Source organism: Choristoneura fumiferana, chromosome 13 (genome assembly GCF_025370935.1).
Source record: "Choristoneura fumiferana chromosome 13, NRCan_CFum_1, whole genome shotgun sequence".
Classification (NCBI taxonomy): Eukaryota; Metazoa; Arthropoda; class Insecta; order Lepidoptera; family Tortricidae; genus Choristoneura; species Choristoneura fumiferana.
Window position 1 is genome coordinate 18,808,485 of NC_133484.1, and position 17,523 is coordinate 18,826,007.

The 17,523-nt window shown below is 40.1% G+C and overlaps 1 protein-coding gene across 2 annotated transcripts; it reads right to left on the bottom strand.

The window, feature by feature from the left end:
* Positions 1 to 32: 32 nt before the first annotated feature.
* LOC141434414 (carbonic anhydrase 1-like) lies at positions 33 to 12,638 on the bottom strand. Of its 2 annotated transcripts, none has more exons than XM_074096834.1 (9): positions 12,571 to 12,638; positions 11,317 to 11,373; positions 10,354 to 10,527; positions 8,398 to 8,524; positions 7,792 to 7,894; positions 6,528 to 6,643; positions 4,810 to 4,930; positions 2,904 to 3,073; positions 33 to 1,779 (listed from the first exon to the last, which is right to left on the bottom strand). In XM_074096834.1, exons 1-9 carry the CDS (start codon positions 12,605 to 12,607, stop codon positions 1,749 to 1,751), a joined length of 936 nt encoding a protein of 311 aa, XP_073952935.1. In that variant the 5' UTR covers positions 12,608 to 12,638; the 3' UTR covers positions 33 to 1,748. The 2 variants fall into 2 exon arrangements, with proteins under 2 accessions (XP_073952935.1, XP_073952932.1); XM_074096831.1 differs by having other exon boundaries at positions 2,898 to 3,073.
* Between the last annotated feature and the right edge of the window lie 4,885 nt (positions 12,639 to 17,523).

A 17,523-nucleotide genomic window follows, 5' to 3' on the forward strand; every position in this document is an offset into this window, starting at 1 on the left:
CCTCATTTTAAGATTAGGATGAAAATCAAAAGACAAATAAAAATCAAATTTATTTCTATTGCACATACTAGTTTGATGGCTTTAATTGATCATATATAATCTAAAACTAATGTAAAATAACTTCATTATTTAAATTACTTTTTGTATTTGGATCATACACAGAATTTTGTACAGTCAGCAACAAAAATATACCTACATACGTTTGAAGTGCCAAAAATATGTATACAGGACTTGATTGCCTGAACATTAAGGTCGTGTATACATATTTTTTGCACTTTAGCCGTATTCTTATCTTTCTTGCTGACTGGACGTAGTAAACAGCTGTCACTAAAATTTTAATGCGTCTAATTTTTTTTTACAATTTTGGAAACACTTGCTTCGGTTAGAAGTCTAGCAAAATAATCTGACTTGTTCATTTTTACTAGTAGGTAAGAAATTAAATTTAAAAATACCGGGTGTGACCTGTAATACGAGCAAAAAATTAAAACATAGGTCGTCCTCGTCAATCTGAACAACATTAGTTCAGCGACTTTTAAAAATATGCTATCAATGCTAATTAAATAATGCTATCAATGTACGCCATCCTAGAACACAACTGACGTCGCCTGTCACGCTACAAACATCAAGCGTTTTGCGTTACATTGCTTCTTCGGATAAACTTAAAAGTGTAAATTCAAAAAACTAATTATTTTTAAAAGTTGCTTAACTAATGTTGTTCAGTTTGACGAGTATGATCTATGTTTTAATTCTCCTCTCCTTCTTCTCAGCCTTCTTCTACCAAATTTTTGGTGTAGGCCTCCTTCAACCTCTTCCACTCCGATCTATTTTGGGCAGTTAGAGTCCAGTTGCTACTCGCCACCCTTTTTATATCATCTTTCCATCTCATTTGCGGTCTGCCCACTGGTCTTTTCTGTTCCCATGGTCTCCAATCCAGAACAACTCTACACCACGAATCGGTTTTTCGGGCAATATGACCCGCCCATTGCCACTTGAGCTTCGCTATCCTTCTACCAATGTCGGCGACTTTACTTTGCTTTCTAAGCCATTTGTTAATTTTCCTGTCCCTCCTTGTGACTCCGACCAGTTTCCTCTTCATTGCTCTTTGGGCAACTCGGAGCTTTTCGACCACAGCTAACGAAACAGAGCAGAAACTTGGGTAACAACGAAAGCTGTGGTCGATGTTTTAATTATTTGCTCATATTGCAGGCCACACCCGGTATAAAAAAGTTGAACTTGCCTTTAGAACATTTTTTGGGCAAAAGTTACTAGGTACCTACATGTTAAAAAATGATCCTCCAGCCAGGTACAAGTTTTTATAATACTGTATCAAATACCTACTCTAAACTATCTACCAGCTCCTAACGCCGTACCTATTGCCTAGGGTGACACTCATTCCCGGCCCGAATAACACCGACATGGAAATACCGTCCCTGTTTTTTGTGTACACGCCCATAGAAACTGACAGGAGCTTCTATGGGCGTGTACACGAAAAACGGGGTTGGTATTTCCATGTCGGTATTATCCGGGCCGGGAAAGAGTGTCACCCATTGCCTACATGTCTGACGCTCGTGACCGCAAGCAAAAAACCGTGATTTGATTGCGACTGCGAGCGCCAGAAACTTGAGGCAATACGGCCTCTGGACTATTTTGTGTACGACCCATTTCATAACTGCATTGTGCACTGCAAACACCTTGCCGCTTGTTACTTCCAGTGCACTTCGCGTGAGAACTTCTAGCATTCCTTCGAATCACATCGCCTTTTTTGTTTCCTCCACCATGCTGAAAGTGAAAAAAAGAATCACTGCTTTTCACTTGCTCTTTTCATATATTACGTGAGTGAATAAATTTAGTGTTTTAAATAAGAATAAGAATGGTTTATTGGCTGATAAAATAGATACACATACAGAAACACTGAAATATACACATCCATGCCTGCCTAAATACCTGACTGCCTTACTTAACATTAAGGGGCTGTTTCAACATCCACTGATTAGCGTTAACCGACGGTTAAATGTGATGCCGTCTCCGTCTATTCGAACAAAACAAATAGAGACGGCATCACACCTAACCGTCGGGTGCCGTCGGTTAACGCTAATCAATGGATGGTGAAACAGCCCCTAGAACTAAAAAGGGAAAGTGTAGTAGTTTAGAAAAGTAATTAACTTAAAGTTTAACAGTTGGGATTCATTAGGTACTGGGAATTTGTGAGCTAAACATGACTTTGAATGTGATTAGACTCTCAAGTAAAGTATGTACTCGTATGTATGTATGTAAACTCAACAAAACTGTACAAAAGAAAATAAACAAAATACAAACTTAAAAGCTTAAAAGTTTTACTTATTTGTTAAGGTTTAACAGATTTATTACTATACTTGTTTTTCCTTTTTAGTCTTTATTTGAACCTTTTAAAGCAGTCTGTTTGATAGTACCTAGGCATGTATGTTATGTAACTATGTAAATACTTTAATATACAAAAGAAAAGATTTGTATTTCCTGATAAATAAAACCTTGGGGCTCTTTAAGGTTGGAGTGAATAGGCTGTGACTGAACCAGTGAGATACACCTTTGGCCTCATCTGCACTTAACATCAGGTAATCATCATCATCATCGGCCGGAAGACGTCCACTGCTGAACAAAGGCCTCCCCCTTAGAACGCCACAACGAGCGACAACTCGCCACTTGCATCCACCGGTTTCCCGCAACTCTCACGATGTCGTCAGTCCACCTGGTGGGAGGCCTGCCAACGCTTCGTCTTCCGGTTCTAATGCACACCATATATCCTTTAATAAGATCCTACCTACGCGACTCATTTCTTCAGTATACGCGACAGGAAACTGATAGCGGTTAAAACGCTCGTAGAACTAAGGGTTAGTTAGAATGGATGCAATAGCTCGTACTCGCACCCAGTGATGTTGCGCACGAAGCTGGCCGCAGTCGAGAGCAGTTCATGCAGCACTTGGACCAGATACGGGGTGTAGAAGCGCGCGCGCGGCGGCCGCCACAGAGAGCGGTTGCTCGCCTGCAGGCTGCGGAAGTTGTGACGGCCGACGCCGATGTCGCTGAAGAGACGGTACTGTAAGACAGTTCATGAATCAGGGCGTACGCTAGCTGACGCGGTTTGCACCAGGGATGTAACGGATGTGGCTTTATCGGAACCGAAAGCGGAACCAGATGTTTTTAATTTAGGTTTATTGGAACCAGAAACGGAATTGGAACCGAAAACGGAACCGGAATCGGAGTAAAAGTAAAAAGTCGTAAAAGTGTATGTTCTCTTGCGACAAGGATTTTATAAAAAATTACCAATACCACTTCTGAGACGTAAATTATTAACCCTGCTTACGAATACATGCTATTATGTTCTCGATTATTTTAAATGATGACTTAAATTGTTTGTAATTATTTTATAATTTGATTTGTTTTTTTCTCGTATACCTAACTAATGTAACGTTCAGAATATAAATATAATAGGTTAATATCTGGCTTAATAGCCAATGTTTTGTACGCCAACTGGCAAAACATACCTAGTGCAACACGAATAAATTTACATCTCTGCAGGGCTACTACGAAACTCGAAACTCGAAGTTCGTGTCGTGCGGTCCCTCTGACACTTAAGTATACTATTTAATACGAGAGCGAGAGGGACGATAGGTACGATACGAACTTCGAGTTTTGAGTTTCGTAGTAGCCCTGCTGTATTTATGCAGCCATCACCTGTTTCACAAATAAAATACTTTTGACTTTGACTTTGCGCCTGAGTGATAGGTTGACGAGATGTTAAGGGTAGGTCTTCTAAACCTGAGAGTCATTGCGTAACGTTTCTGACACTCGCGATCACAATCAAATGATAGTTTTCGCATACAAAAACTGTCATTAGATTGTGATCGCGATTGTCAGAAACGTTACATAATTAGCCTTCTGTTAGTTTTTAATGTACGCCGCTCATGTCCAGTCGCCGCGGTAAGCATTGACATCCGATATAACTTCCGTTGCAAAAGTAACGGAACCGGAACCAGAAACGGATGTTTAATATCAAACGGAAGTTCCGATTCAACGTAAAACGGCTCCGTAACATCCCTGGTTTGCACGGAGTGGGTGGACGCCTATTGAAAAATAGAATGAGCAGCGCTAACTCTAACTGCACGCGCCGCGTGTGACAGATTTTACCAACTTGCACCCGCGTACGCCTGCTCCGTGCACCCGCGCCAGCAGGGCTACTACGAAACTCGAAGTTTGTAACGCGTCCCTCTCGCTCTCGTATTAAATAGTATAAGTGTCAGAGGGACCGCACGACACGAACTTGCGAGTTTCGAGTTTCGTAGTAGCCCTGCAGCTGCGTAAGCCCTGTCGTATGCCTCCTTTATTCCAAGTAATATTAACAACGCGGATTAAGATAAAAGTACAAAAGATAACCTTAAATTTCGGACTGATCCGGGCCAAAACATGACAGGTTAAGCGACCAAAAGGTTATTGGTGAATGGTCGAGTTAGAACGAGACGTCCGCTGGGACTTCAAAGAGGTCGCTTGACATTTTTCCTTTGCAGGTAGGTACCTACTTAGTCAGCAGGAGAAGTTGGATGAGCGGTTATATTTTATTTCAATAAATTCGTTACATTAGATAAGGTTAATAATATCAGAACATGTTATTCGTCATAAATATAAGCGTAGCGACTTTTTAATAAACTCGGAAAACATAACGCGTTAGAAGCTGACTGTCTGTATTCTATCCCACTTCTGCCACCGGTATTACCTCTATTAAGAAAGACTTGACTTCTTGAATGGTCAAGTTATTCATTGCATGTCGGTACTGACCTGTGCATCTGTCATGAAGATGGGGTCTTCCAGGATGATCCAGGTGACGGCTTCGTTGCACTCCGGCGACGTCAGGGAACCCGAGTACGTCACGTAATTCTGCGGGGTCTTCAAGAGCCTCCTACGGTGTTATTACCACATCATTATCATCATTAATATGAAAAACTTATTTCAAGTGTTAGTTTGAAATTCTAATAGTGTTAGGGTTACATAATAAGGCTTCTTAAATTCATTGTACCGTGATTAGGCCAAGAAGGCGCGAGGCTCGCCAGGAACTTTATAACGCCCTATATCAAGAAGAAAGATTAATTTGGACAAAATTCGGCACTAAATGCAATAAAATAAAGTAAACTATAATAACATCTATAAAAATACCAAAAAAAGTAAAACAGATTTCATTCTCATTGGTGCCGAAAATAACAAATAATGGCCCACATTCGGCATGATGTTGTGGCGAGTCAACAATTTTATGAAGAACACCCGGAACATACTCGTAGATACTATGTAACAACTAGCATTAATATCTGCCACAGCGGAGCGTGCAAAAATATCTGACACGTCCTTCCGGCCCTAGAAATAGAGTTGTATCAGATATTTATGCACGCTTGTTGTGTCAGATATTGGTGCTGGTGACTGTACTATCAGGCGTAAAAGCGGCCAGACTAACTTTTCATAAAAAAATAACTTATCATTATAACTACTTTATTCGTACCTTCACTATTTCATAAAAATTGTAAACCAAGGGCGTCGTATGAAAGTATGAATTGTAGAGCACATGAACTTTGGTACAGGCCTTTTTTGGTTTGGTTGCTTTACATTTTGGCAACTTGTTGCTGCTGCCCCTCTTTACCCCCCTTGACGATGCCCTTGTCGTGAAAACTGTTCAAAGTACTTTTTCCCAGCAATCATCTACACTTCCGTTGGATTATTGTGATTCCCTACCAACCAAGTATACGAAATAAGGAAATTGATCTTAATTAGTTAATTCTACGCCGAATACTCGTACTACTTAGAGACGATTGTCTTCAATTTTGGACCTCATTGTTCCATTAGATTTAAGTAGTCTGCCTATTATTGGAACATTAGGATGGATTTCTTCCAATCCGTCCAAAAACATCTTACGGGAGAGAGGGCGATGTGCCCTATTCCACGAAGCTACTAGTTACAATCTACAAGCGGTAGTCTCTTTTCAATGCATGCTGTTAAACAAAGACTATCACTTGTAAATTGTAACTTATAGCTTCGTGAAATAGGGCACTGCTAGAAGGGCAGGCACAAAAATGAGATGTAGCCAAGTGGTTAGAGAACCTGACTATGAAGCTTGAGGTCCGGGCTCGTTCCCAGGTCGGGGCATATATTTCAAAAAACAAAAATCAATATGGTTTATTAAAAGCAAAAACAAATTACAAGAAGGGTTTCCGTTGGTTCCACACTAGGCTAAGCGTGTCACGTGGAAACCTGTTTCGGGGTACAAACAATTGATTTGATTAAATCACTAAATTTTAACAAAAATGGGTGAAATAAAAAGTAGGTATTTATAGGTAGGTATTTAAGTATGAATAATGCGTATGTTTGTTCTGGAGTCTTGGATGTTTAATATGTTAATCCGGTGCCCGGTACATTACCCATAGTAAGTACAAGCTATGCTTAGTTTGATATTAGGTCAATTGGTGTCAAATTGTCCCATGATGATTATCTATTTTAATTTTAATACTTACGTCATGTCAAGGATTACCCCGCTGACTCGACTTCCTAGGGTTTTGAGCTTGGGCACTTCGTGCATCACCTCCTCCATGTCTGACTTGGGATCTGCAATCTCAGCTTCTGGATGAATCTGGAAAAGAAGATCGTTAAGTTAAGAAGCCAACCCGCTTGCCAAGCGCCCCCCCTCATGACCTCAAATGATTAACAAAATGATGCTATTGTTGTTGTTGTTTCTTTAAAAAATATGGCTCTGTCCATAGGAGGACAATTTTGCCAGTGTCTATTAGTTTTTGCCGTTGTACGGTAAAAAAAAATCTAGAAAACGAAATATTAGAGGTAATGGTGGATGAACGATGACAGCGCGAATCCATGCTATTAAATAATGGCTTGCCATATGAGACGTTGACCGACACAAGTTGACGTTGACAATGACGCTGGCGCTGTCTATTTGAGTGTGTGCGTGAGCTCCTAGTGTCCGTATACGGCCGCAATGAGGGCTATCGTTTTTTGTCTCACTAGATGGCGCACTGTTGCGTGAGGTTTTTAAGTGTGGCTTTCAGAGTCTGTTATTACGGGCGTTAAAACAAAGTTTAGATTAAAATCATATTTAATACACCTTAAAACTGTACCATAAAAATATCCAGCAACCACAGTGTTGCTTAGTCCCGTTTTGTTCGGAAAAAAAGGGAGGAGAAAAGTTTCCGAAAGACAAAACTGTCTCAAAACACAGACATTCATTGCCCCGTAACGCATAATTGCCATAATTAATTTCAGGTCATGCAAAATATTCACAAAATTATTCTAATTATAAATAAACCCGCGTAGCTCACCCAAAAACTATGAGATTTGACATTTCGGAGACCTCACGCTACACTAGCGCCTCTAGCGGCGAATTCATTCGCGATAGCCCTTATTGATTCATTTCGAGTGTGGGGTCAAAAAATCAGTTACGCTTAGATACTCCCGCCATTAGTTTTTGGTGAAATAATTCTTCACAATTTAAAAAAACCTGAAAAAAGGAACTATTGATAACAGCGCCATCTAACGGGACATTGCTCATGAGCTAACCAGGAGCAAACCCTTAATGACTCGGTGGTAGATTTTTGAGCACGGTTCGTTCATCCACCATTACCTCTCATATTTCGTTTCTAGATTTTTTTTACCGTACAACGGCAAAAAACTACTAGACACTGGCAAAATTGTCCTCCGATGGACAGAGCCATATTTTTTTAAAGAAGAAGAAGGGAGGACTCGGTGGTAACAGCCACGTGGACTTACGTTGCAAAACACAGCTATGATCGCCAGGCCGTCCTTTACGTCCAGAGCACCGGCCACGCTGAGGTCGGTCCTTATGTGGACGAAGTGGATCTCCATAGGGTACCTAAACAGAAAGGTTACCTTTGATTTTTTTATTATGAGAGGGAGGCAAACGAGGAAGCGGGTCATCTGGTGGGAATGATCACCACTGCCCCTGAGTACCAATAACTCAATGAGGGTCATTGTTCTCTTGGCGGCCTTTAAAGAAAGCATAAGCCCTTTTCTTGAAGCCATAGTTGTCTGGAAACAGAGTTAGATAAATTACTTGAATTAAGATTGTTTTTTGGAGTCTTTTTGTATTATTTATTTCAACTCCAAATTTGTTACTTTTACGGTCATCCCGTGAAAACCAACGAAAATACAAACTGAAACATGGTTGCACAGAAAAAAACCCAGAAAAAGAGACCAGCGCTGGCAATCGAACCGAGGTCCTCAGCATTCCGTGCTGCGTGCTATATACCCCTACACCACCACAGGACAGGAGTCCAGACACAAATTTCTCCCATGCACCATACATTTCAGCTCGCTTCTTTCCTTTCTTAGCCACTTAAGCAGCGACACCCTTACTTGAATCCATCGACGGCGTGCTCTGACAGCCAGTGGAAGTGCAGCTGTTCGAGCCGGTAGAGATGCTTCAGGGGTCCACCGGTCAGCGTCGGGTGCATCGCCTCGTCGCCCTCCATCGTAAACTGGACTGAAAGACGGTGGAAGTGAACCTTTATATTTAATGAAATAGAACCAGATAACTCACGTCTTAAATTGAGTTTAGCTTGAGATGTTTCGGGCTAATTCGTAGCGTACGGTCACGGTAGTGTCATGTTCAAAACCTTTATATTGCTGACCTGATGATACCAGACGGACAAGACAGTGATCCTAATAAGGGTTCCATTTGTTACTTTTGAAGTACGAAAGCCTACTTAAAAATTCAACGGTATCTACGTTTAATCTTGTAGTTTTATAATTAAAAGCTTGGAGTGGTTACGAAAACCTTTTACAGTTATTTTCTTGCTAATACAGTCCTGCTCCTATTTTAAACATACTTAGTTACAAAATCTGACGTTCGAATGTCGTTTTAGATTATAGCTTTAAAAGCATAATTTCAAAACTAAATTACGTAACAAAGAACTGAATCACAGTCAAGGAAACTGAATCACGTACCAGGGTGGAGTCTTTGAGCTACTAATGTCACGTTGACATCCCATATATTTGCCAAATAAATCATAGCGACATTGGATATGATTATGAAAAGGTTCCATTCTGGTACGTGATTAAGTTTCCTCGACTGTACCAGGGTGGAACATTTTGTGCTACTAATGTCATGTTGACATCCCTACATCTGCCAAAAAAATGATTCAGTATCCTCGGCTGTACCTACTTCTGTTCGGTCTATAAATTTTCATTAGGTAAGATATATCTAAATGGTCAGAAACTGCCTGTTATCAGTTCCTGTTTGATGTGATGAAACCTATTTAGATGCACCTGCGTAAGCGCATCGTGCCGCTCCCCCTTCTGACGTTAGTGGAACGGAAAATTGCTCCAGCGGAAATAATTATTTGTGTCACAAGGGAGCAAAATGGTGTATTTACGGCGAGGGCGTACATTGAATCCAGAATGTAGCGAAGGATTCTACAATAGAATCCTGAGCGTAGCGAGGGATTCTAAAGTAGAATCCTGAGCGTAATGAGGGATTCAAGTGTTAACGCCCCAGATGAAAATAATTTTGCTCCCGAGTGGCTCATACAACTTTTCACACCGAGCATTAAGAAACTTGAAAAAAAAAACAAATTTTAAATATCATTAAAGAACAACCAGCATAGAAAATGGCGTGGCTTTACAATTATCAAGTTCAAAAAATGGCATTTGCAATAAAATACTTAGAAAAGCCTTGAACAGAAAAGTTGCACTTTGCTCCCTCTCGTCAGGGAGGAAAAGTTATATTTCTGAAGGAGAGGTGTGAAAAGGTATATTTGTGGTCTGCAATATACAGGAAGCTTTAGAACCAAAATGAATCAAAATCGAAACTTGTGTTTCCACCATCGCTCTCGGAATAATCATCATTGCCACAAGTATGCGACGCAAGAAACTAATTGCTACTTAAACTTTGAAGCACGTGGCGATTAAATTAAATAATGAGCAAACTGAGTCCTTTTTATGGAACATTTTGAATTTGAGGTTTGTAGTTATGTTTAAACGTTATGGAAACTAGATTATAAAGAAAAAACACAAAAAATAACACAAAAAGAACAAGAGGGCTTGGGCCATAGTTCCCACGCGGGCCAGTGGGGATTGGAACTTCACACGCACAATTGAATTCTTCGCAGGTTGTGCAGGTTTCCTCACGATGTTTTCCTTCACCGCAAACCTCGTGGTAAATTTCAAATGTGAATGTAATTCCGCACATGAATTTCGAAAAACTCAGAGGTGCAAGCCGGGGTTTGAACCCACGACCCTCTGCTTGAGAGGCGATAGGTCAAACCACTAGGCCACCACGGCTACCTTCTCTATTAGTTCTGTAATTCTTACTGGTATGCCCGTTATTTTGCCCGGAGACCAGCACTCCGTTGTACCCGCTGAGCTGTAGCTTCCCGTTTCTGATGAACCTTCGGTCGAAGTCCATTTCGACGGCGGCTGTGCGGATGTTTATGGGAGATTGCCGCTGCCCCGAATGGCACAGGGTTCCCGGCCACGTCGTTTCATCTAACAAACGTAAACTGATTAGAATTGGCCTTTCCCGCGGCTTTGGCTATTAACAATTTGAATTTAAATTACGGGATTTCAAAAACATCTTGTGGGAATTCCCAGAGAAGTCTTCATAAACTTTGCATAAACAATATAGGTGCCAAATTATATGTTTGTCAATTGTTTTTGTTTACTTATTTCGTACAAAGAGTTAACAGTTTAAAACAAGCGGTTGAGATTTAGACCGTGGCTGCTGTCAACAGGAGGGTTATTGCTTCAAAAACGCACACTTGATTGACCATACATAATCATCGATTGAAATCCATTAGCAAGAGGGAAGAAGAGGAAGGTTCTGCATGTTAATCCTACTATCCTACTAATATTATAAATGCGAAAGTTTGTGAGTGATGAGTATGATTGTTACTCTTTTTCTCTGAAACGGCTGGATGTATTTGGATGAAATTTGGTAATAGCTGGACATCTGAAATAAAACACAGGCTGGTTTTTATTCCGATATGTTATTTCCATAGGATAGGGATAAAATCTCGAAATAACAACCCCTGGGCTTAGTCATGAAATTTGACCATGATTGTTTTTAATATAACGTCAATGAAAATCACGATTTAATTATCGGGAATTCCCACGGGAATTATTAAAAATCGCTAAATTTCAATTCAGCTGCTGGATCTAATGATTTACGAGTGCCATCACTAGTGTACCTATACGTGTCGCACAAACGTAGTTGTGCTACTTATGGTGCATGATATAACGGAGAAGCATGGTTGAAATATTCTAGCTCATACATACCATCATAACGCCACATAGGTGCGAATGCAGGACGCACCGTTGGGCTGGGTAGAATACCTGAAAACATTGACGGTTCAACATACATTAATACCTGTTGGTTTAGAGCAGCAGGGCTACTCCGTAACTCGAAACTCGAAGTTCGTGTCGTGCGGTCCCTCTGACACTTATACTATTTAATACGAGAGCGAGAGGGACCGCACGACACAAACTTCGAGTTTCGAGTTTCGGAGTAGTCCTGCAGGGGCCGGCAACGCGCGGCCCGAGACCTATCCTTGCGGCCCGCGACTGTTTTGTAATATCACTTATACTCGTAGTACTTACCTACAATAGGTAACTAGGTAGATATTTATTAGGTACAAAATTATCTTGCGAGTGTGGCCCGCCTTTATCTATTTTACAAGCTTTTATTTAGTTTCACCTGTCCCGTTGTCTGTCTGTCTGAATCATCATCATCCCAGCCTATATACGTCCCAGAACAAGAGGGCTCGGGCCATAGTTCCCACGCGGGCCCAGTGCGGATTGGGAACTTCACAAACACCATTGAATTGCTTCGCAGGTATGTGCAGGTTTCCTCACGATGTTTTCCTTCACCGCAATCTCTCTCTGTAAGTCTGAATGTCTGTAATCAAATCTTGCAAGTTAAATTCGACCAACATCCAGTAGTTGGATTGACTTGAATTTTGGTATTTTTATGTATGTAAATTGCGTGACAATATAATAATCTGGTAGTGACATCCTGGCAGTACGGCCAGGTCCCAGGAACGTCTCCACAGGACGGAATTCTTCAACGGTTAATGGCATCGACTTGAAATTTGGTATGCAAATGTAGTTTGGGTGACAATACAAGTACAATCAACAAAAATTAGTCAGCAAAAAAAGCTTGCATTAAAAATGAAATTTTTATCAAAAACTTATTTTTTCGCTATTGAGCACATGTCTGCCAAAAGATTGCCGCCCCTGGTTTAGAGACCCGGGTCTACGTGATATGGAACTAGTAACGGGGCCACAACTAGGTAAATCAAAGGGCCGTGGCTTAAGTTTGTCACCTATAGGTACAGTTACCTGCATTAATATCTGCCACAGCGGCGCGTGCAAAAATATCTGACAGGTCCTACCGACCCACATATAGACATAGAGTCGTATTAGATATCTATGCACGCTTTATGTCACGACATCGGTGTTGGTGACTGTACTTAACGGTGTTAAATTCAAATTTTCGAACTCTTCTCTAAGTTCTACAAAACACTAACATACCTGTCGCTCCTACAATCAACGAGAACAGCAGAATCATGGTCGGCTAACCTTCGTTTGCCGGAACAACACACTGACTGACTTTAGCACCCGTCAGGCATCCAAGCATCATGTTTGTTTTTAGTAATTTACTATTGTATCGATTGTTGATTGTTCTCTAGATATTGTTTTAAGTTTGGGTGCATGAATGCTGAATATACCTGTGTGAGTTTAGATGCAATGACTAGGTGAGCTGTGAATAAAAAATTGATTCAGTGCACGATGAGCTGGGCCAGTGGAATTTGTTAGAAAAGACTAGATTCCTAAAGAAATATAATTATTCCCAGGGCCGGATTTGGAGGAGCGGGGCAACAGCCCTGGGCCTCCACAAAAGAGACATTGTTTTTTTTTCAAACTCCGACGAGTAAACACTAGGTAATGTCTGAAATGTCTGAAATTATTTATTCAGTAAATAGGCCGCAATGGGCACTTTTACACGTCATTTTTTAAACTACCAGCGCTTTCGGAAAGACCATCATTGCGAAGAAGAATGCGCCGCAAGAAACTTGGCAGAAAGTCATTTTTTCAACATAAAATAATTACAAATAAAATACTTAAAAACTACAGTATACAATTAAATAAAAGAAAATACAAAAATTAAAAATAATAATAATACAGAGATGTATGGGTATATACAACTATTCATCTATATTGGTTCTCTTCAATCGGGCTATAAAAAAAATCAATATCTCAAATGGCCCTCATTTTATTATTATCTTAAATGCCCCAAGGCCTCCGGACCTCTTAATCCGGCCCTGATTATTCCGTCAGTTTTGCTTGAAATGGGTTTTGATAGTGTTCCTTTTTTTTATTCAAGACAAGAATATCAACAATGGTATAAACATTATAAAATACCTAGGTATAGACTACAACCAAAACTGCAAAATAAACACGTGTCGTCATCGAGATTTTTTGCTACAGGCATCGACTCCAGAACACTGGCCGCATTATCTCTGAACTGCTGTTGCTAGTCTCTGAGATGAGGTAAGTCCTGGTGGGGTCACCTGAGTCACGGGTAGATAAATCTTTCACATTGTTTTTAGTGTCTTCTGCCACAGCAGATATTGACGTCAAACTAATAACACCCCTCTTTTTGCGTTGAGGGTTTAAAAATAACTACATACAGCTAACAGGTGAGTAGTCTAATCTTGAATAACCTTGACATTGACCAAACTTTTGACCGGGACGCAATCAAATGTACATATTTTGTTTCATTGGCTACACACTAGTTTGATTAGATGATAAGCCAATAGTGTCGTCCGCCACCGGCATCCGGCCCGGCTTCTGCAGCGGTCACCTGACTGTGATTTATACTGTCTCGACAATGTCAAGACCAGTTTACCTCGTATACAGTTCATGTAATGTTGCTATGACTTATACTGCCCTCTTGAGGCAAAAGGCGGTATCTCAAAAAACATTTTTGAGTTATTTATAGCATGTAATTGCGCGAGATAGCAATAAACGAATTTTCCTCAGACGGAGTCGCGGCCAAAAGCTAGTAAGAAATATTCCTACTCGTACAATGGTATAAACTCAAAAGTACCTAATTGTTTCTGAGATACTGATTTTTTTACCTATCAAATAGCTGGCAAACGAGCATGTGGGTCACCTGATGGTAAGCGACAACCGCCACCCATGGACACCTACAGCATTATTAGACCTGCGGGTGCGTTGCCGGCCTAAAGGGGAGAGGGACAGAGGAGGGGGGAAGGGAGAGGGGAGTAAAAGAGTTGGGCCTCCAGATCTTCCACTCACCGTACGAAACACAGTAGCAAAACTACTATTTCGCGCCGGTATTCTGTGGGAGTGTGGTACTAACCCGGTCGAGCCGGCCCATTCGTACTGCAGCCAGCAAGTGGTTACAGTAAGGCTCTACCTTATTAATTTATTTGAAAGAAAGAAAAAAAGATAGGTTTATTTTGGCTCCAAAAGTACCACCTAAAACTAAGACTAGAACTAGCACTAAAACTATGTTACTTGGTGACACGGCAGGATACCAAAAAGCTAAAATACGGTTACACAAATTAATTAGGTTTGATTTGAGAAGGGTTCGTTTTATTCCTTTTAAGGTACGGAACCCTAAAAAGATTGAGTGTAGCTGGCCTATACACTTAACGCGTTATATTTAGAACTATCAAGTCCCAAGCCGTGCTGTATCGTGATACAGTCTATTAGATAATGGTTCTCTAGCAATCTAGACTTGCTGTGTAGCGTTTAGATTCTAGGCCACACTTCCTATACTCAAGGTGATGACAAGGGTCAGTATTGTGTTGTTACTTCGACTCGATTTAAATGATTGCTGTGATATTGTGTAGCCCATTGATAAGGCAGCGACTAAACGAGTGTATATCTAACAATTTGCCTAACTAAATTGATAGAATCATCCATAGTATCTTGCGTATGAATGTTATAGTTAGTTTATGTGTTGTTATGGTATCTATCTACCTATCTATCTGTTTAGATTTGTTGTGTATGTGTATTGTATGTGTTAGTTTTATGTATTCTTGATACAGCTCTAATATACAGTAAATTTCACCACCTGCTAAAATGTATTCCTTATTTATGTCCATTGTAAAGGTTGCCTGGAAGAGATCGCTCTGAAGCGATAAGGCCGCCTATTGCTTACCTTAGAAAATCTCTATGTATATACTTGTGTTCTCTGTACTGTTTACTGTATTGGTGTGCAATAAAGAGTTATTGTATTGTATTGTATAGTATCAATGCCGCGTAGACCTCGTTTATCGCTATCCCGTGTGAACTGCACAATTTTCCCCAGAGATTTCCCCCTACAACCTCACAAACTTACCTCTTTATAATATAAGTATAGATAAAAGATTTTATTATAAACGAAATGCATAATTAACAGCAAACTGCATGCCTATTTTCTGAGAACATTATAAACGATTTATATAATTTTTCACTTCTCATGCTCTTAAAATGTTACTTTAGTCTCTGCATATCGGGACTAAAGCTCCTTTTTATTCTCTAGGGATTAAAGTATTTTTTTTAAATTCACGTTGGAAACTCCTAAACAGAAAACACGATGTTTGGGAATTGAGGATTTTTAGGGCGTGGAAATAACCTCAAAATGTCAACTGTGCAAAAAATATTTAAAAAAACATGATTTAGTTTCATGAAACAGTTAATGATTACGAATATGAATCTATTCAATTATATTAAGGATTAATTCATTTTAATATGCATAGTCCAATTAGTTTTAAGTGTCGTTTCAGAAACAATAAAAGAAAAGAAAATACCGAGCAAACAATTTTTTTTTGCGATTTGAATTTTGAACAGATGTCCTATCCATTAGTCGAGCCTACATTTTAAAAAGTAATATTGTAATTTTGAATAGAATATTGTTTTTTTTCTCGCATTCAAAGTGCAAAAAGTAGTGTTCAACTCGAGACTAAACAACCATAATGTCGTGTCATTATGGCTTGTTTTGTCCCTTGTTGAACAATCTACTATTGTAATTCCGTGTAGACCTCAACTCAGTCGGCGATATAATGAACGGACAAAATGAATTAGAAAATATTTACAAAAATAGGTAATATCGTAAACCTAGTTATTTATTAGTGACAAGTATCTATCTATACAATTAAATACGACCGAACTATGACTAGACTATGTAGGTTAACTATTCTCGCCTAGTTCAATAACTTTATTGCTAAAATTGATTTATGCGTTTTTTAAGCAAAATCCGCGCATTGCTTACCTTAGGCTTAAATAAATTATGTATGTACAATCAAGTGCAAAATTCCCTTGAAGGCGATTCCCTTGAAAAGAGGCGACAGAGAGATGTCATATCTCCGAAACTGTTTACTGCCGCTTTGGAAGACGCCTTCAAGCTTCTGGAATGGAAAGGACTAGGTCTGGCTGGCTAGGCTTGGTAGGGTCACCGACATAGCCAAGCGAATTAGCTAGTTGAAGTGGCAATGTAGGATATAATTGCACGGAGAACAGATGGCCGTTGGGGCCGAAAAATTCTCCAGTGGGGACCGCGGATCGGCAAGCGCAGCGTAGAACGTCCACCAACGAGCTGGACGGATGAACTGGTTAAAGCCACGGGGTCACGGTGAATGCAAGCCGCTGCCAACCGGAGCAAGTGGAGGGCTATGGGGGAGGCCTATGTCCAACAGTGGACGTCCTACGGCTGAGATGATGATGATCAAGTGCAAAAATATGTATCTATTCCAAATGGGCCACATAGTGACAATAATAGATAAAGGCGGGCCGCACTTGTAAGATAATTTTGTTACCTAATAGATATCTACCTAGTTACCTACATATTGTAGGTTGGTTATAGAAGTGGTATTACAAAACAGTCGGTGGCCGCAAGGAGATAGGTCTCAGGCCGCATGGGCATGCGGCCCGCGGACCGCGCGTTGCCACCCCTGATCTATTCGAACCACTCATAACCTAACCAACAAAAAGTTGGAGAACCCCGACTTTGTCATTTCAAAGTTCAATATCTCAAAAACGGCTGAACCGAATTTGATAAAACATGTCTAAGAAACATCGCTAGAAAACCGCATTTAAATCGGTCCACCCGTTTAAGATCTACGGTGCACAGACAGACATACACAAACACAGAGACGTATACAGACACACATAGCGGTCAAACTTATAACACCCCTCTTTTTGCGTTGGGGGTTCAAAAATATGTTACCACAGCCTTATTTATTATCAGAATAAGAGTCTGTAGTATTTTTGAAGGGTAAGATAAATCTATATTTTTGAACTCGACTGTACCTGCGAGTATAATAAAGTGTAATTGTATTGTAATATTTCAAAATTCTATGGGTTATTTCATGCAACGTTAGTGAATACCATGATGGATTATAACATTGTTTATTTACCTACTTAGCGGAATCCCGGAATTTCAATTTAAATATCAGATCTAATTGCAAAGCT